The 21,383-nt window shown below is 34.1% G+C and overlaps 1 protein-coding gene across 1 annotated transcript; it reads left to right on the top strand.

Moving 5' to 3' along the window:
• Positions 1-4,169: 4,169 nt before the first annotated feature.
• LOC136779319 (piggyBac transposable element-derived protein 3-like) lies at positions 4,170-5,708 on the top strand. The gene is made up of 2 exons (XM_066736853.1): positions 4,170-4,802; positions 4,917-5,708. Exons 1-2 carry the CDS (start codon positions 4,170-4,172, stop codon positions 5,706-5,708), a joined length of 1,425 nt encoding a protein of 474 aa, XP_066592950.1.
• The last annotated feature ends 15,675 nt before the right edge of the window (positions 5,709-21,383 follow it).

Genomic DNA, 21,383 nt, shown 5'->3' with positions numbered 1-21,383 from the left:
AGGGGGGATACACGCGACAACTATCGGTAGTTAGCGATACCGACAATCATCGATGGAATCTCTCTCTCTCTCCCTCTCTTTCTCTCTTTCTCTGCGTCCACTGCTTAACGTAAGAGTGGGCCCACGTGTGTACCCTACGAGTTTAACGTCGGGGGAGGAGGATGCGCATGCGCACAACCGCTCGAGGAGAGTGGGCAATTCCCCTACTTCCCTTGCCCCCGCGGGACCCCGACCCCCTCGTCACCCGGTCATAGAATCCCCTTAGCTACTCTACTCTTAAAACTGTAAGGGGATAATTCAAAAATAAATATATATATTATTTTTATAACCAAAAAAAAATATTATTTAATTTGTTGTAACTTACGGTCTCTAATTTGCTCCAAAAGTTTCTTATCCGGATTTATCCGTTTAAGATACCACATAAAATCGTACATATGTGCGTAAATATCGTCGTACATTTTGTTGTTTTCTTTTTAAATAATAGTAAGAATCCTTGATAGTTTTCGGTTCAAATGCACAAACTAGAATGAACGCACCCATCCGCAGATCCACTACAGGAATTTCATGTAAGAGGGGAGACGTCACATGGGTACCCCCAAAAGGATTCTGGGACCGGGTGGCGAGGGGGTCGGGGTCCCGCGGGGTAGGGGAAGTAGGGGAATTGCCCCCTCTCCTCGTGCGGTTGTGCGCATGCGGTTGTGCGCATTATCGCGTTCCCCCGGCGTTAAACTCGTAAGGTACACACGTGGCCTCCCCCCAAATCTAATGTTAAGCAGTGGACGCAGAGAAAGAGAGAAAGAGAGAGAGAAAGAATAATGTATTCGTAATACATTATCGCGCTCTGCAACGAAGTGTGCGTAATGAACTGGAAAGAGAAAGAACACTCGTAGAGAGCGATGCAGTTATCGCTCCCCCTTATTTATGTTACATTATCTTTGACGATCGTGATATTCATTTTGTATATCCATCGTCGGAGATACTTACCATCCGCTATGTAATAAGAGCGGAGCCTACGTGACCTTACCAATAACGGTTCCAATAGAAATCTGCTGGGTTTATGTCATGCTTTGTATTTTTTTTTCTTTTGTTCCTCTGTAACTGATTCTTTGCAATATTTCTAGTACGGGATACAGTGGATTGGTGGAGAGGTAATGTAATAGAAAAAAAGAGAATTGGGGGTTGTGAAATTAACGTTCGCTGAAGTTTTTAATTAAAATTTATATTTTATTTAAAAACATTGTAAATTAAAAAAAGTTATAATTGAATATAATAATAATTAAATATTCTTATTCTTTAGAAGTTTTTCTTACATTCTATGGCATGATGTACGTATGTTCTGCAAATGGTACACCACTCTGGAAGTGAGAAATTAATATGCAGGTGACCATATTTTTTGCAATTTGTACACCAATAATGTGGCGTTAGATCTATCGCAGGCTCCGTTTGCGTAGCTTCTGTTATTGTGGACAAAGGCTCCGTTTGTGTCGTCATATTTTTTACCTAGGACATATTTGACAAACATTTTGTTATTTTTTTTTTACAAAGCAAGTATACTTACAAAAATTATCTCCTTTTCCTCCTCCTCCTCCTCCTTTTACTCCTTTTCCTCTTCTTCCTCCCTCTCCTCTAAAGCAATGGCTGGTAAAAAATAAAGGAAAAAAAATTATTTTTTTCGTAATTCTTCGTTTGGAATAAAAAACAATTGGTCAAATAGTGGGATTGTTAACAGTTTTCAAAAATATGTGTCGTAAAATTCTTTTATGATTCTATTTATTGAAATAAACAATCTGTATGGATGGGTAGGTTTTTTTTTCTTTAAAGAAATTAAAATAAGTACTTACAGTTCATGCGCATATTATGATGAAGCATTACTTCATATTCTTCAAAATAACGATTATGAGAATCGTTAATCCTTTTGATGTAATCCGACATCGATTCTGCTGGATTTTCATTCTCCTCCTCCTCTACTAGATTTATTGTTACTAAACAACGTTCACTTTCCATTTCTTTAATTTTCAATTTTACTATCCGCACTGATGAACGTTCGAGGACTGAATGCAACCTCTGAAGAAATCCCGTCGAGAGAGAGAGAGTCTTTATCGTTTGTTTTCAATATGAAATTACATTTGATAATAATTAGAAGTCCATTCTTTCTTTCTTAAAGGATACACTATACCCTCTGAATAATCCCCGTATAGTGATATCTATAGATATTTTTTCCTATTGTGTTATACTGTGATAAACCTATAGGTCAATCACAATGGAAATTCATCGCAAGTAAGAAAAAAAAAAAAAAATTACCCCTTCCAAACATTGCAATTCCATTATTTCTTTCTTAATTAAGAAGGATACACTATGCCCTCTGAATAATCCCCGTATAGTGATATCTATAGATATTTTTTCCTATTGTGTTATACTGTGATAAACCTATAGGTCAATCACAATGGAAATTCATCGCAAGTAAGAAAAAAAAAAAAAATTACCCCTTCCAAACATTGCAATTAAATACGCTTAATATACGATAATATCGTTCATATAAAAAGTCAGTCTGATAAACGAGAGCTGCATAGTCGTACAACGCGTGCTTGAACTATTAAGAAAAAATAAGTTTATGTGTGTGTGTGTGTGTGTGTGTGTGTTTGAACGCATTAAAAATAAAACTTGTTTCTTACATAAATAAAAAAAAAAAGGTAAGGATTTTCTTTTTCATTCGATTAGTAAATGCATTATTTAATTGATTTTTTTACTCTAATGAGACTAATTTTTTTTTTTTCATAGAGATAAAAATGAACTTCAATAAGATCAATGAATTGGGAAATGTCATTCCAAAAAAATTCGTTAAATTAGATACCTTGACGGAAAATGACGAATACGAAATATCCGAAGTCGAAAAAATTAAGACAAAATATGGCATAAAAATCATTGTAAAGCTGTCAACAGCCGATTGGGTATTCTTGCCAGGGAGAATGGCAAAATTGGCGGAAGATATGGAGCAGTTGCAGCAGCTGCAAAAGGCTGCAGCAGCAAATAATTTCATAATGTTATATAAAGGAGGAAAATACCACAACGTGGAATTTAAGCGTAAAGTTTGATAGATATTTTGTATTAAAAAAAAAAGTAATGAATAAATTTGATGTTTATTTTATTTAAATACAATGCTTATTGAATTATTAAAAAAGTTTTATTTACAATGATTTAATAAAAAATTGTTTTTTTTTCTAACTTACATTTCTAACAATATTCGTAAGAGAATTATATTGTACAATTTTATCGTGTATGATTAACTCATTAAGTCCCATATGTCAGCTTTTTCGTAGCTTCCTTTGGCCGCTGTATTTTGAGTGAAAATGGTATCTGAAAAATATGGGACGGACCAATTTCGACGCAAAATTTAATTATCTTTCAGAATCTGACCTTAGAATATGCAACAGATGAGAGGTTCAAAAGTTATTAGCAATTTTATGCAAAAAAACGTGATTTTGAAAAAAAAAATTTTTGGTTTTTCCAACTTTCGACAAGGAAATCCTTTGAAATCTCTCGGCTTTCGTGCAAATATCGTGGCATAGACACCCAATCTATAAGCTCTCGGTGTTTAAATAGGAGATTTCAATGTTTAAGCACACAAAATGCCGGTCGGAATGGAAAAAGTTGAGATGAAAATTTCGGAATTTTTAACTCGAAAACGAAGGGTTTTAGGAAAAAATGTTACGGAACAAAAAGTGCTTAGAATTGGCTGAGGAACTCGTGTGAATTTTTTCAGAATTTTTGGAGCGATTTTTGGAGTTTCCATAAAATTGCCATATCCAAAAATCCAAAAAATCGCTGCAAAAATACTGAAAAAATTCACACGAGTTTGTCAGCCAATTCTAAGCACTTTTTGTTCTATAACATTTTCCCCTAAAACCCTTCGTTTTCGAGTTAAAAATTCCGAAAGTCATTTTTTTCGAGTTATTTGATAATTTCACATTTCCATGTATGGTTCTTCGTTTAATGACATTTTCACCACATAAAACTTGCTTCTATTATTTCTATTACTTCTATTATTATACTTTTCATTTGAATTTTCAAATTGCATCGATAATTTTATTTCCCGTGCTTGGCTACTAAGATCTGTCGCAGTGTAGCTTTTATATATTGGCCGAAAAGGATTATTTTACGAATATTTCGAAATGTCGCATCCTATGGCAAAGCGCCGAAAAACTTCTTATATTCAAAATATAGAAGTTGAAGAAAATGAAAACGGGAATTGCAACGCTTTCGTCATTCCTCAGGATGATGATTCCGATGATTCTGATCATTGTTCGGAATCGGAAAATTTTGATGATCAACCGAAAAATATTCGAGTGCTGAGTTATTCTCAAATTTTGAATAATTATGAAGAAAATCAATCGAAATTAGAGCCTGAATATAAATATAGTTGGAATAATGGAGAGAAAACACACAATCTTAATCTTACTAAAGAAAATTTATTACCGGATAAGACCAAAAATTTTATTTGTAAGTCCTCTTACGCAGAAATATTTGAACTCTTTTTTTCCCTTGAAATTAAAAATTATATTATTGAAAGTACTCGTGCGAATAGTTATGAGTTGACGTTGGGTGATTTTGATATTTTTGTGGGGATAATTATTACATCCATTTTTAATGGAAGGAAATCCCAGAAGGACTACTGGTCCCGAAACGAGTTGCTAGGATGTCCTGCAATAGCTAATGCCATGAGTCGTAATAAATTTCTAGAAATAAAATCTAAAATAAAATTTTCGAAATCCGAGGACAAAAGTTCAGATGACAGAGCTTGGAGGGTACGGAAAATTTTTGAAATTTAAAAAAAAAATATTTTGCAATTTGGCTTTTTTTCTACAGCTTTTTCTATAGACGAGATGATGGTTAAATTCCATGGAAGAACTATTTTGCAGCAATTCATTCAAAACAAGCCTGAACGTTTCGGAATAAAAATGTGGGGGATTTGTAACCCTTCCGGGTACCTTTTTGATTGTGATATTTACTGCGGCAAGGGTTCGAATATCTATTCGACCGATAACAAAGTAAAACTAGCTAAATGCGCCCTAGGAAGTCGCGTTGTTTTGATGATGGTTAAGAAGTTACTTACTTCTATTAGCCCCCGTAAATTGACGCAGTATCATTTATATTTCGATAATTTCTTTACTTCTCCTGACCTGATGGTTCATTTGAATTCATTAGGCTTAAAAGCTACAGGAACTGTTAGGAAAAACCGAGTAAATGTTGATAATGAGTTAGATAAAAAAGCTCCAAGGGGTTCTATTTCCGTGAAACACGAGTTAAAAAGTGGTTTGAATTTTATCACGGTAATGGATTCCAAACCTGTCTCCTTACTTTCCACAGCAGCAGGTGTTGAACCATTATTGAATGTTAAAAGATATTCGAAAAGTCTACAAAGTAGAGAAAACATTCTATTTCCTAGAGCAATTACTCTCTACAATGAGTTCATGGGTGGTGTTGATATGCATGATGGGCATTGTAGCAATTTGATGCCATCTATTAGAGCCAAGAAATGGACTTGGCCAATGTTTCTTCGCCTAATTCAGTCCTCTCTAACTAATGCGCTTGTAATCTATAATTTATCTAACAATGGAACAAATATTGGGTCAAAAGAGATAGTTTTAGCTGTTGCTAAACATTATCTTTCAAAAAAAAAAGAAAAATGGGGAACAGATGGAATTGCATGAGAAGATAAAAAGTGCAAAGAGAAAATATTGCAAGCAATTTAAAATTTGCTCAAAGTGGACGTTCAAAATGTGCAACGATTGCCAAGCTTATTTTTGCGATGACTGCTTTGATTCTGTTCACACGGGGAAGTGAATGAATTTGAATCAAATTTATGATACAAGATTATTGAATAAAAAAACATTAAAAAACATTAAAAAACATTAAAGAAAAATAAAAAATGATAAAGGTAAAAAAAAAGACAAAAAATCAAAAAAGTAAAAAAAAAACAAAAAATGAAAAATGTTGAAAAACAAAAAACAAAAAAAAAGTGTGAGAAAGGTTCTATTGATACATTCACCTCCACGTGGTATGAACCGGGCAACGGCAAAATTTTTTTGACGGCTAAGAAATGTACAATCGTTCTTAGGCGAAAAATATTTTGAATTATCGAATAACTCGAAAAAAATGACTTTCGGAATTTTTAACTCGAAAACGAAGGGTTTTAGGGGAAAATGTTATAGAACAAAAAGTGCTTAGAATTGGCTGACAAACTCGTTTGAATTTTTTCAGAATTTTTGCAGCGATTTTTTGGATTTTTGGATATGGCAATTTTATGGAAACTCCAAAAATCGCTCCAAAAATTCTGAAAAAATTCACACGAGTTCCTCAGCCAATTCTAAGCACTTTTTGTTCCGTAACATTTTTTCCTAAAACCCTTCGTTTTCGAGTTAAAAATTCCGAAATTTTCATCTCATCTTTTTCCATTCCGACCGGCATTTTGTGTGCTTAAACATTGAAATCTCCTATTTAAACACCGAGAGCTTATAGATTGGGTGTCTATGCCACGATATTTGCACGAAAGCCGAGAGATTTCAAAGGATTTCCTTGTCGAAAGTTGGAAAAACCAAAAATTTTTTTTTTCATAATCAGGTTTTTTTTGCATAAAATTGCCAATAACTTTTGAACCTCTCATCTGTTGCATATTCTAAGGTCAGATTCTGAAAGATAATTAAATTTTGCGTCGAAATTGGTCCGTCCCATATTTTTCAGATACCATTTTCACACAAAATACAGCGGCCAAAAGAGGCGACGAAAAAGCTGACATTTGGGACTTAATGGGTTAAGATGTATCCCACAAAAAACAGACTTCGCCTGTAAAAAAAGGCGGCAAGTACATAAACCATCTAGCATAAATAATATAGAAAAATTATCTAATTAAAAGAAGTAGTGAAATCCAAATATTAGGTAAGTATATTTTTTTACCTTAATAAAAGTTAAATTTTCGAAAAAAAAGGAACAAAAAAGTTACTTGCCGGGCCCGTAATGTCCATGCACAGTGGGAAATTTAATCGTGTGTGAGATTCAGCTATAGCGTAGTATAGCAAATGTCATGTTAAAATACAGAGTGAAGTTAGCCGATCCACATACGATTCTATTTCTCACTGTGCATGGATATTGCGGGCCCGGCAAGTAACTTTGTTGTTCCTTTTTTTTCGAAAATTTAACTTTTGCTAAGGTGAAAAAATATACTTGCCTAATATTTGGATTTCACTACTTTTTTTAATTAGATAATTTTAATATATTATTTATGCTAGATGGTTTATGTACTTGCCGCCTTTTTTTACAGGCGAAGTCTGTTTTTTGTGGGATTTCATAACGTTTTGTAAGAGTATAATATTTAAAAAATTAAATTATTCTTTTAATTTCTACAGATTTTAAAGAAAATTTCCACCCTTCTCATTTTTTGAAACAGCAGCGCTTAACTAATAAAAATATATATATTTATATTGAAAAAATATCGCAGTCAACACATTCATTTTATTGATATTTGTAATGTATTTTGCATAAATGAACTTTATAATTAATGCTCAGGCTAGTTTTTTAATGTTTTCAGTTTCACCATAATAAAAGTATGATTAAATTTTTCATAATCAATAAACATACTTTCAACATATAAAAATAATGAAATAAAATGTATATATTTTAATTAATTTACATTTTCTGTTTATGAACATTTGACTTGTTACCAACATCTAACTTTGCTAAACTTCAGTAACTCCCTCAGCAGCTTCAGGTGATACAGGGGCAAGACTGGAAAAGCAATTCGTAAAGCTTCAAATAAGATACAATGAAGCATATAATCGAAGTTGGCATTGTCGTTTTGCATAAGCCGTTTCTTTTTAGCACCAATCATTGTCACCTTTATGCTGCTAACACTTGACAAAGGTGACATGGGAGATACATTGGCAACTCGTCCTTATAACATTTCCTGTGCCAAAGGCCTCAAATTTTCGTTTCGTAAATTTCTATACACTTGAAACTGGTCTGATTTCTGGTGCTGCAAAATGCAGTCGAAACAACTAATTTTTAGACTGAGTTTTTTTCCATTGAGAATAAACGTGCATTTTTTCATCCATACCAATGACCAGTATATTGCCTCTCGTCTTGAATACTTGCATAGGTAATGGAGAAAAACAATCAGCAGCTATTAACTGCATTTTATATCATTTCATCCAATAAAAATCATACTTAAATTGTGGCTGAGCAATGGACGACGTTTTTCTGAAAATTGGCTTATTCTTACTTTCCCAATCTTTCAATACTTTTTATATTTGCCTGTTTCAAGTCTCAGAATACAGGAGCGAAAAGCATAATCTTTGATCCAACTCCAATAGTCAGTATGTGTGCGAAAAATCCTCATTGGATTTTAAATTGAATTGTACCAGAAGTATTTAAGTCAAAGCACAAGTATTACTGTTTGCTATAATACACTTGCACAGTGACTGTAAAATACTAAATGATAACACTATGAGTAAGCCTGAAATCAAATTCATCATTTAAGAATTATAATTCCTCAAAGAAAATAAATCTTTGAAGGTACATGAAGAATCTTATTTGCTTACCGACATTTGACTTTCTACCACCATCTGACCTTGCTAGACTTCACTAGTTTCATCAACTGCTTGAGATGATACTGCGGCAAGGCTGGACAAGCAATTCGCAAAGCTTTGAATAAGCTACAATTAAGCATATAATCAAAGCTGACATTGTCGTTTTGTATACCACGTTTCTTTTTAACACCAATCATTGTTAGATTTATGCTGCTAACTCTTGACAAAGGTGGCATGGGAGATACACTGGAGAGTCGTCCTTATAACATTTCCTGTGCCAGAGTCCTCAGATGTTCATTTCGCAAATTTCTACGCACTTTTGAAACTGGTCGGATTTCTAGTGCTACAAAATGGAGTGGAAACCATTAATTTTTGGACTTTGCTTCAATTGAGAATAAACGTTCATTTTTTCATCCATACCAATGACCAGTATACTACCTTTGGCGCAGAATACTAGTATAGGTAACAGAGGAAAACAATTAACAGTTATTAACTCAATTTTACAGAATTTCATCCAATGAGTCTCATCCTTCAATTATGGCTGTGCAATGGATGACGTTTTTCTGAAAACTGGCTTATTCTTACTTTGCCAATCTTTCAATGCTTTCATCTCTGCCTGTTTCAAGTACCAGAATGCAGGAGTGAAAAGCACAATTGTTGATTCAACTCCAATAGCCAGTATGTATGCGAACCTTCCTCCTTGGATATTTAATTCAATTGTACCAAATGTATTTAAGTCAAAGCACAAGTATTACTATTTGCTATAATACACTTGCACAGTGACTGTAAAATAATAAATGATGACACTATACGAGTAAACCTAAAATCAAATTCATCATTTAACAATCTCAATCTTCAAAGAAAATAAATTTTTGAAGAAACATGAAGCATCTCAGTTACTTACTAGTATTTGATGTTGCTCCATCTCCATTTTCTTTCGTGCTTGGTGACTTAACTTCCTTGAGACTAAAGATCTGTAATACTTGGGTGTCTTTGCGTCTTTTTTAAATATCTATTATTGTTTAATTAGCTTAAATCCAAACACTAGTCAACTGGTACTCTATGTAATTGAAGGTTCATCGGAATGCTTCATATTTTCCAAACAAGCATTACTATAATTTAGTCTGAAATATTTGTACGCATATATGATATTTGTTTCATTTACAATCTTCCTTTATCTGCATTCTCCAATAACAGGGTATTTCCAAGAATTGTTACATTATTTGTTTTATTTAAAATCTTCCTTAATCTGCATCCTCCAATAACAGGGTATTTCCAAGATTTGATATATTATTTGGCACTGGTTTGGCATCATACTGCAAACTATGAAATGGTGCCTTATATATAACTTTGTTTTAATAATACAAACTTTTTTTACAATGCGCTTACTTTACTTAAAAACGTTTATGTTAATTGCTAGTAGAGGAGCTATGCGGTTCCGATGACAGGGAGTGGGGGAAGCTGTTTTGTGGTGTGGAAGGGGGATGGGTGGGGATAAGACTCTCTTAGTATGGTAGTGGTGGGGATGAGGAAGGAAAGGGTCTTATAGTGGGATCGCGTTTGGTTAGGGAGGGTGGGGGTATTTTTCACCCTATGTCACAGTTGGAAGGTCTTATAGTGGGACCGAGTTTGGTTAGGTAGGGGGTGTTTTTCACCCTATGTCACAGTTGGAAGGTCTTATAGTGGGACCGGGTTTGGTTAGGGAGGGGGTATTTTTCACCCTATGGTACCGTTGGTTAGTTATCCTTCGGGGACCTAAGTTATCCTACGGGGCCCTAGTTGAGGGAAGGTTTTTTCACCCTTCGAAGTCGATGGTTAGTTACCTTACGTAGCCTAACTATTTCCGACTCTGCTACACAGATAAACTAGGTTGAGTTAATTGCTAGTTCCAGTAGTCACCGCTAGGTGACTGCCTTCCTTAATCTTCTTTCGCGCTAATGGTATTTTAATATTACGTAATTACACACACGGGTGAACTAGTTCAATTTAATTGATAGTACCAGTAATTGCCGCTAGGTGGCTACCGCAATCCCCCCTTTTCTCGTTAGTTAAATTGTAGATAGCTATTGTGATAAGTTGCTGATATCGTGCAAGGAATTAACTTTCCATCGAGCATGGAATTATAACTTTGCATGGCTTTAACAAAAACCTATGCAGCGAATAACAAAATATCCTCTAAATGAAAGGGTATAGTTTTAATAGTCTCCCCTATTGGGGAGAATAACAATTTAACATCAATTTCAGGAATATTAATATTTTGATAGGGCAACTTATTAAGTCCTAGCTGTTACTAAACCTATGTATCTTATAAAAGAGATTGCAGTTTCAAGATTTTCTTAGTTCAACGTGCTACTTCACTATGTCGATAAATAAATTCGGATCTGGTTTCAATACCGGTAAAGTGAGAAATTATTCACACAAAATTGACAATGATACGTTAAAGTTTGATAAAAAAAGGAATGCATTTAATGCCAAGAAGAAAATAATTTCAAACTTAGAATGTGATTTTACTGATGAGACAAGTGCTGTGAATATGGCTGCTCTGTTACGTAATTCGATGACTGTACGTGATAGCTTAATGAGGGAATTGTTTGAATACAGTGAAAAGCTAACTCACTATTACCTAAAAGGTAACCGCCTTGAGGAAAAAGTTACAACTCTGCTGAAAAAAACTGATGAAATTGATGAAATTGATGAAAAAATTAATGATATTAGTGAAAGAATTAATCAATTGAATGATAAAGTCAATTATATTGAAAATAAATTGGAGCGAAAAGTTGAGGCATTACGGAAAGATATGTATGGTAGATTGAAAATTGTTGCAAATTATATCTCTAATGAGCATCAAAAAGAGGAAATCACGACTGCCAATGAGAAGAAAAGAGAAAATGATTGGAATTATGCTCTAAAGAAACTTATATTACCGCCAGTGATTGATGAGCTAGTGTAAACATAATACGTAGTGGAATAGTCATGGGAGTGAGGAGAAGAAAGAATTGGTAGAAGAGTTACATGACAGACGGAATTTATTTATATATATAAAATGAAATGTTTTTACAATTAAACTTATAATTAAACAAATATACATAAAATTTATATAAATGATAAAAACTTATAATTGATCTGATATACAAATATATAAAAAATGAAGGAAATATACATCAATTTATACAAATATATAAAATTAAATGTTTTACAATTAAACTAATAATTAAACTTATATCAATATATATTTATATATATATATATATATATTTTATTCAATCATCTGAAACAGAGAAATCCAGTTAATATTTTACAAATTGTAAGTTTAACATTTGATACTCACATCTATTTGTTGATGTACCCATCGTGCGAAAACGTTTACCTCTTGATATACACAATGTATAGGCTTTCTCGTATGATTGGTGAACATTTTTACGTGTAGTTTACACGGGGTGTTGCAAGGTTTTATAGTGGCTATCAAATTATCAAATTTAGGACAACCAAACCTTTCCAAATTTGTATTTGGGATATCCAAGTAATTCAGAACATCCCGTTCTACATGTCCCCCTTTATAAGCTACTAGGGGGTATTCACAATCCAATTTTATGCTATTCACAAATTTGTAAATATCTTCTTGATTATAATGTTCATATCCTGTGTTGCAATATTTTATCCCGTGAATATTTTTGAAGACGAAATTTACGCTTTTTTGGTCCTTAGTCGATAAACTTTTATACGGCTCATGAACACGAAATGCACCGTAATTCGTATTTCCCGTAGTTAAGTTTTTGATTGCCACTTCTTTATGCACAAACTTTCTGTTTATCATAAACCCGTCAAAATCGATTATATGTGTAATATGAAACAGTGAAGACATTTTTAAAATGGAATGTTATTTGTCGTACGAATCAAACGTTCAAGCAATACTGATGCCTGTCCTACGATTTCTTCGAGCTTTTAAGCACTGTTAGGGAGGTGTCAACAATTTTTTTAATCTACGGTAGGAAGATGCCTATATTACTCTTAGAAAAACGGAAACGTCATTGGCTCTAAGAGAGAATATTTTCTGCCCTATGCTACATGTAGTGGGCAGTAATTCTAAGATGCTTTAAGGGTTGACAAAACTTTTGTCCTACGGTGGGGAAATGACTGACCTGCCACTCTTGGAAGAACGGAAACGTCATTGGTCTTCAAGAAAATATTTATGACCTATGCTACGTATAGTGGGAGATAGTTTTGACCTATGGTGAGGATAGTAGGAGGGATGAAGAACAATTAGCTTGAAGAGAGGGAGAAATTTTTATGAAACATTCATATTTAAATAGAATTATTTTAGTATAAAAAACGTAGGCATAATGGCACCATCGTTCGTTGATTTTCAAGGATTCCGTTTGACGGATAAGTCATTTATAATCAAAGAATTTGCTGTTATACAAGAACAAAAAGTGTTCCATATTTTATTTTCACCGCCCTATTCATATTCGTGGCTAAGTGAAGAGGAGCGAAAGCGGACAGAGTAAGTATATGAAAAAGAAAAAATATATATTATTTTTGTTTAATATAATGTTTCTTTTTAGCTGGTTCTTTCTAAATTATCACGGTTTAAATTGGGCGGATGGCTACTCACCCTACTATAAATATAAAGATATTATAAGGAAGTATATTTATGATGATGAGGATGAGATTTTTGTGAAATGAATTGAAAATACAAATTGGTTAAGAGATATTTGTAATTTAGAAATAACTAATGTAGATAATTTTATGTGGGGGGATTTTGATTTAGAAGATAGCTTGCATAATTCACATCTTCCAGCATGTTTGAATCATGAAGGTGTATGTGCCTTAAAAAATGTCTATTATATGAAATATATGTATGAGCAAAAATCTGGAATATATGTATAACTGAAAAACGCTTGCATCTATTTTCTAACATGTCGTTACCTGTCCTCAATGTTCTCTTACCCCCTGAAGTGTTTCAGAGATCCTTTATCTAAAGAGAGCTCAGTTTCCCACCCACTTTTCCTCAGTTCCTGATTAGTCCTCTCGAAGAAAAGAACTAAAGATGTCTCTACGAAATAGAGTTTTGAAAACGCAAGAAGAATATCGCGAGTGGGTACGCGAGTGTCGTGAATATATTCATAAACTCAGAATCTCTAATCGCAACGCACCTATAGGCACGCTGCAGAAAAATTTTGCAGAAATTGCACAAATACAGTGTCTTCTACTTAGATCAGCTAAGGATAAGAGTTATTGTTTGAATCATGCTCTCAAGAATCCTGATTTAGGAAATCAGCATAATTATCATGAGTGGGTACGCAAGTGTCGTGATTATATTCGAAGTTTAAGAGATGCTAATAGATCTGCAGCTCCCGATACAGTACACAAAAATCTGACTGAAATAACAACTATCCAGCGTCTACTTCTGCATGCGGCAAAAAATAAGAAATCAATTGGAGTGAGAAAGCTTATTTGGAAAGATCTCGAGTCTTCATTTAAATCTCGAATATGTAGCGGAATGGTTGTAAATTATAATTATATAGAACCACGTGATTTTCTAACAGGTGCAAAAGACTTAGTACAGACCTACACAGAAAAAGTGTTTAATAACGTGAACGCAGTTAAGATAAATTGCATCTTTAACGGACAATTTATTTGTAAAGAGATAAGTGATATTAAACATATCTCAACCCGCAATGCAGTTTTATACAAAACTGATAGTTTTAGTGAATGGTACAATACAAATATAATAGAGAAAATTCTAAAAGAATTGAGTGAGTTTCAAGAGCGTGATAGCGGATGGGCGTTGGAAAAAATTCTGAATTTAATTATAAATATAAATTATTATAACCCGCTGCATATAGGTTATGCCATCGAGCTTCCAGAATCTATTAAGAATAAACAGGCTGTGATAAACATACACAGTGATGATAATACATGTTTTGCATGGGCTGTAACAGCTGCACTCTATCCGGCAAAACCGAATACTCATCCACAACGAAAATCTTCATATCCTCATTTTACAAATGTTTTCGATGTTAGAAGTATAACGTTTCCGACTACATTAAAACAGATTCCGAAATTTGAGGAAGATAATGATGTCTCTATTAATATTTTTACTATGGTGGAAGAGACTGAGACGAATGAGAATACAATCATAGCACCTCTACAATTAACAAAATGCAAGAGGACCAGACACGCTAATCTTCTTCCTCTAGCATCAAGGAGCAGCACATTTTATATGCATCAGGAACCTTTCCAGACTGCTAAATGGACAGCTTACTAGAGGAAAACGCTCTCATCTTATTTGTGATCGGTATGTTTTACTATATATATATATATATATATATATATATATATATATATATATATAATTACTGCTTCTATATTCTAATATTACTTTTTCCCTCCTATAGTTGCTTACACTATTTCCACAATGATGAGAAACTAAAATCGCATGAACGTGATTGTGCGCAACTCAATAAAAACATCAGAATTGTGCTACCTGACAAGGACCGTTGGGTTTCCTTCAATAACATGAAGAACAGTGAGAGGGTGCCATTTGTCATATACGCTGACATTGAATGCTTGTTTGAAAAAGTTGAGCAAACGGATGACGAAATTGGTATTTATCAAAAACACATACCTTTTAGTATAGGTTATTATTTTAAAAGCGTTCGTGATTCATCGCTCTCAACTTACAAATCATATCGTGGACTCGAGTGTATAGAATGGTTTGTGCGAGAACTCGATAAAATTGCTAGCATTGCGAGCGAAAAACTAAAGACTGTAGTGCCTATGAGAACGCTAAGTATTAGTGAAAATTCAAGGCATTATACTGAGCCCAACTGTCATATATGTAAAAAGCCGTTTCTTCCAGATCAAATACGTGTTCGCGATCATGATCATTTAACTGGTAAATATAGGGGACCTGCTCATAATAATTGTAATTTAAACTTTAACGATTCGCATGTAATACCTGTAATTTTTCATAATTTATCAGGTTATGACGCACATTTTATTTTCGGTACAATCGCTAACTTGTATGAAGGTTCAGTACACTTGTTACCTGTACATAAGGAGAAGTATATTTCATTCACTAAATTCATCCGTAAATATAATATACAACTAAGGTTTATCGATTCTTTCAAATTTATGGCATCAAGTTTAGACAAATTGAGTTCATATTTAACGAGATCACAGTTAAAAAATTTAGAGTCAGAATTCTCATATTTAAACATAGAACAATTTAACCTTCTGACAAGGAAAGGTATTTTTCCTTACGATTACATAGATAGTCTGAACCGTCTGGAAGAAACTGCTTTACCTCCACGCGAGATATTCTATAATAGATTATCCGATAGTGATATTAGTGAGGGTGCGTATAATCACGCTAAGGAGGTATGGACCAAATTTCAAATACGAACACTTGGGGAGTATAGCGATCTCTATTTGAAAACTGATGTACTATTGTTGGCTGACGTTTTCGAAAATTTTCGTGATAGCTGCATGCAAACTTATAATTTGGATCCTGCTCATTATTATACACTCCCAGGCTTCACTTGGGATGCAATGCTCAAACATACAGAAATAAGATTAGAACTTTTTACTGACGTAGAAATGCTGCTTTTCGTAGAACGAGGCATACGTGGTGGTTTAAGCCAATGCTCGCACCGCTATGAAAAGGCTAACAATCGGTACATGCAAAACTACAATCCCGAGGAACCTTCTAAGTATTTAATGTACTACGATGTAAATAATTTGTATGGGTGGGCAATGTCTCAACCGCTACCTACTCACGGATTTCGCTGGATTGAAAATGTTAATAATTTGGATATCTCTAATATACCGATAGATTCACCCGAGGGTTATATTTTAGAGGTTGACTTAGAGTATCCAAGCATGCTTCACCATAAACATTCCGACCTTCCATTTTGTCCCGTACGTGATGCACCATCGGGTACACGTCAGAAGAAGCTACTTGCAACTTTAGAAAATAAGAAGCGCTATGTTATACACTATCGTGCTTTACAGCAATGTATGCGTAATGGTGTTGTCTTAAAACACATTCATCGCGTTTTAGGATTTCAGCAGTCCACCTGGTTACGTAAATATATCGATTTGAACACTAGTTTGCGTGCAGCATCTAAAAATGAGTTTGAGAAAAATCTTTTCAAATTAATGAACAATGCGGTGTTCGGTAAGACTATGGAGAATGTTAGAAATAGAGTTGATGTGAGACTCGTGAGTAAGTGGGAGGGAAGATATGGTGCTGAAGCAATGATTGCTAAGCCTAATTTTCACAGTCGCACTATATTCAGTGAGAATTTGGTCACGATTGAATTAACAAAATTAGCAGCTAAATTCGATAAGCCTATATACGTAGGTATGAGCATTCTTGATATTTCGAAAACATGTTTGTATGATTTTCATTATGATTATATGCTTCCTACGTTCGGTAGCAAATGTAAAGCGTTATATACCGATACGGATAGTCTAATATACAGCATTGAGTGTGATGATATTTACACTATTATGAGGGAGAATCTTGCTAGATTCGATACAAGCGATTATTCTCCCAACAATCAGTACAATTTACCTCTAGTAAATAAAAAAGTCCCTGGGCTGATGAAAGATGAGAATAATGGGCAGATAATGACAGAGTTTATTGGACTGAGATCAAAAATGTACACATTTAAAGTACAAAATAAAATTATCAAAAAAGCTAAAGGTATTAAGACTTACGTTGTTGCTAGAAACATAACCTTCGAGGACTATAAGGACTGTTTAACAAATTTTACTGTACAAGTCCGCAATCAAAATTTAATTCGCTCAAAATTGCATAATGTTTATTCGATTACGCAACGGAAAGTAGCTCTCAGCCCATACGATGATAAGCGTTATATCGTGCACGGAACTGTATCGACTCTACCATGGGGTCATTATAGAATAAATTAATTATATTTAAATTGAATAATTTTATTAATAAATATTGTTTTTACAAAATATTATCTTTATTTATCCATGAATTATGTTTATTATCGAATCCTAACCACTTCACAAAGACCTTATCACCCTTCTTACGTAATACCTTCTCCACTAGATATACATTAGGATTAGCAGTTTTTAAAAGTTCATATTCGTAGAATCCTCCGTATATATCAGTACCACTAGAGTCTCTAAGTAAATATGTAACAGGATTTGTTTTCTGCACTTTTATAATTTCAAATATTTCAGTTGTCCAATTTGGTGTGTATCCCTTTGCGAATACATTCTTGTATTTACTGATTCGTACAAAATCACCTACTTTGAACTTGGCACGACCAACAATCTTTATATTATTGTATACTGTAGTCAGGAGCATATTAGCATGATCTGGCGTCACATCAACTGGTCGCATTCCTATAGTACGATGTTTTCTTGCGTTGTAGTCTTCAACTAGTCGCTGCAGTATGCCTCGCCACTTATAATTTCCATTCAACGTAAATCGTTTCCACATTTCAGTCTTCAGCGTGCGATTCCAGCGCTCAACTATCGTAGCTTTCAATACGCTGTATGTTGAGTAATGATTTATTTTACGTTTTTTTATAAGCGATTTGAAATCACTATTATAAAACTCCTTGCCATCATCTGTCTGCAAATTTTTGGGACATCTCCCACTTTTCAGAATCTTCGTAAATGCGTCTGTCACTTCCTTGCCAGTTTTGGTTTTTAGTGCTACTGCCCATCCAAATTTCGACAATGCATCAATAACTGTGAGAATATAGTGGTAACCTCCGTCAGTATAATTCTTCATATCAACCAGATCTGCTTGCCAGAGGTCATCGAAGCCTCGTATTATAACTCTTCTACGTTGAAAATTCCGTCTTGCAGGCACATGCAGTTCTTCGACCAATTTTTTCTTTTCTTCACTATCCATAACTCTTCAGGTATGTGTTGGGTTTACAGGGGTACAACGAGCACTGATGGTAGTAAAACTTTCTTTTTCCTAATAAAACTCTTTGTCGAATTATTTCAAGAAGAATTCTCCTTAGCATGATTCTCCCCATGAAAAATAGCACTTTTTTTTTTTTTTTTTTTTCTTAATTCCGCATTATCTTCATTATATGTTTCTTTGATTCAGCATCCTCTTTAGTCTGATTCTCCATGAAAATTGATACATATTTCTTTAAATCTGCATTATCTTCAGCATGTTTCTGCATGAAATTACTCAATTTCACTTGAAAATCATTCAGCCTTAACTCGGTTTCATCCAGTCTTAACGCAATACTTCGAAAAATATCACTGTTTTCTTGCATTTCATTTTTAAGGTTCTCACGTACAGCATTCATATTATCCAGCAGAACACGCATATTCACAGCACATTTCTCATCAGTAGCATCAAATCCTAAATTTGAAATAATATTCCCCTTAGCATTAAATGCATTCATACGTTTATCAAATTTTAATGTTTCATCTTCAGTTTTGCGGAAATATTTTCTCACATTACTGGCAGTGGAAATACCTCCGAATTTATTTATCGACATTGTGAAGTAACACAATCAACTGGGAAATTATGGAAAGTGTAATCTCTTTTATAGGATAATACGTTCTTCATGAAGCTCCTCAATTATTGATTGTATCTCATTATGATGATTCGTATGTCCTGCAGCAGATGATGCAATCAAAAGTCTCAAACGTTCAACTAATTCGTTCGGATCATTCCAATGTACATAGTTCACTGGTTTATCATTAACACACATATAACCGCTACCTTTTACAAGGTTCTTTGGAGGAAATAATGGGCTAATTATTTTCTTCCATTTATGACCCTTATTCCCACGAAGCTTTCCCTCGCTACTGTAATCTGCTCTGTGTACATTAGTTTGAGAAAGAATATTCTTATATGTTTTTAAATCATCTTCAGTATAATCATGTGGCTCTTTCATGAAGATCAATTCAAATAGACCAATAGTACCCTGATAATACTCATCATCAATAATAATAAAATCTTTACGATTTACTTTAAAAGAACATTTTCCAAGTCTCATTTTCTTAAGTCTAACATCTCGTTCAATTCCAAAATTATCATCAATTAAATCCTTATTTTTACGCAGAAACATCTCTATATATTTACGTCCAATTGGTGCATATTCTGACAAAGAACTATTTAAATCTAAGGATCTTTGCAATGGTGATGATGGAGTTTCTGCTTGCATTGGTGATGGTATTGCTAAATCATTAACATCCTTTTCCACTTTCACTCCCTCCTCCTCCTCCTCCTCCTCCTCCCATCCTCTTCCAGAGAAAGGTATAATGTTTCATTAGGTCGTGAATTTCCTTGCTCATCATCATCATCATCAGATGAAGGGGTTGGAATTTTAATTCTAGAGTTGTCTGCGAAATATTTACGTTGTGGAGTCGATGAGAAATAAGTTCTTTTACGTTCCGATGGAATAATCAAAGAATTATCGCTTGCAGTAGTCTTCTGTAGCGGTTCCTGTTTATACTCATATTTCGGGGACACGAAGGTCATCTCATTATGTTCAGTGAGCTTCTTCAATGGCTCAACAATTGGTTTAAAAGTTTCATTTAAATTGGTTTCCATCATTTCTCTTCCTGATTTGAGTGCACGATATTTTTCACGAATTACTTTACTTTTCGCGGCAATCTTCTTTAGCAGCATCTTTTCTTCCATTTTCCTGCTTTCCATGTTCAATCCACGTTCAATCCACGTTCAATCCACGTTCAATCCACGTTCAATCCACGTTCAATCCACGTTCAAATCCACGTTCAATCCACGTTCAATCCACGTTCAATCCACGTTCAATCCACGTTCAATCCACGTTCAATCCACGTTCAATCCACGTTCAATCCACGTTCAAATCCACGTTCAATCCACGTTCAATCTACGTTTCCACGTTCAATTCACGTTCAATTTAGATTCAGTCCACGTTTTTATTTCCACGTTTATACTAGGTTTATTCCATGCTCATTTGATGTGTGTGTTTTGATGGACACTTAGCTCTAAACTGAACAATCTTAAGCAAACGGTATACTATTTAATCTTAGCATACTCATCGAAACCTTTCCGATATCTACCATTTTGAATTGTACTATCCTTGTCGATCACTAGAAATCCATAATCATGGTGCCAGCACTTTGAACACAATTCATTGAATTTTTCAAATGACATATCCGTGTTTACATGATCGTTATAAATATGTTTTAAATTAGTACCATCTTGCTTAAAGATTATGAGAAGGTTTGCATTATCACGAATCATGTGTTTAGGAATTTTAGCATAAGTCTGGCAGAGGTAGAAGCAGTCAATATTTGAATGTCTACCCATGGAGAAGTAGTCTCTGATATTATCCTGCTTATCGTTAGCAACATCATCAAATATGAAAATAGAATTGGGTAACGCCTCAGTTACCTTTACAACGTCGCTATTGTTTGAAAATTTAAAATATCCAATACCTTTTAGTCCTTTTAATAACCGTTCAAGGTATTGATACTTGGGTTGTTGAAGCGACTTTGAGTATACATAAATATTTTCAAATCTCACACCGTTAGGACTTTCTACGAGACTAAGCAGTACGTTTGTTTTACCGCAATTCGAGGGTCCGCAAATTATACTACGAATTGTAGATGGAAGTAGGGATCCATGACGTTTACTCCTTCCTCCACAACCCCCACCGACAATAAAACGATCGGCGTTGGAGACACGAATGTGCAGTGGTTGCTTTACGAAATCCATAACTGTAAAACTCTATGATCATGCAAGCTATTTATAGGCTCGAAGCAGATTATCTCATCAGTTCTCATTATGTCGTTGTTAAT

The sequence above is a fragment of the Prorops nasuta genome, unplaced genomic scaffold (assembly GCF_024137725.1).
Source record: "Prorops nasuta isolate Cenicafe-Biocafe unplaced genomic scaffold, Cenicafe_Pnas_1.2 PNAS00016, whole genome shotgun sequence".
NCBI classification, from domain to species: domain Eukaryota; kingdom Metazoa; phylum Arthropoda; class Insecta; order Hymenoptera; family Bethylidae; genus Prorops; species Prorops nasuta.
The sequence above is the reverse complement of the archived record's forward strand: the minus strand, read 5'-3'. Positions and strand labels throughout refer to the sequence as shown.

Bases quoted from the DNA above. Each gene is read 5' to 3' on its own strand.
- LOC136779319 (XM_066736853.1), top strand. From the start codon at position 4,170: ATGTCGCATCCTATGGCAAAGCGCCGAAAAACTTCTTATATTCAAAAT. The intron at 4,803-4,916 runs GTACGGAAAATT...ACTATTTTGCAG, and splicing joins CAGATGACAGAGCTTGGAGG to CAATTCATTCAAAACAAGCC.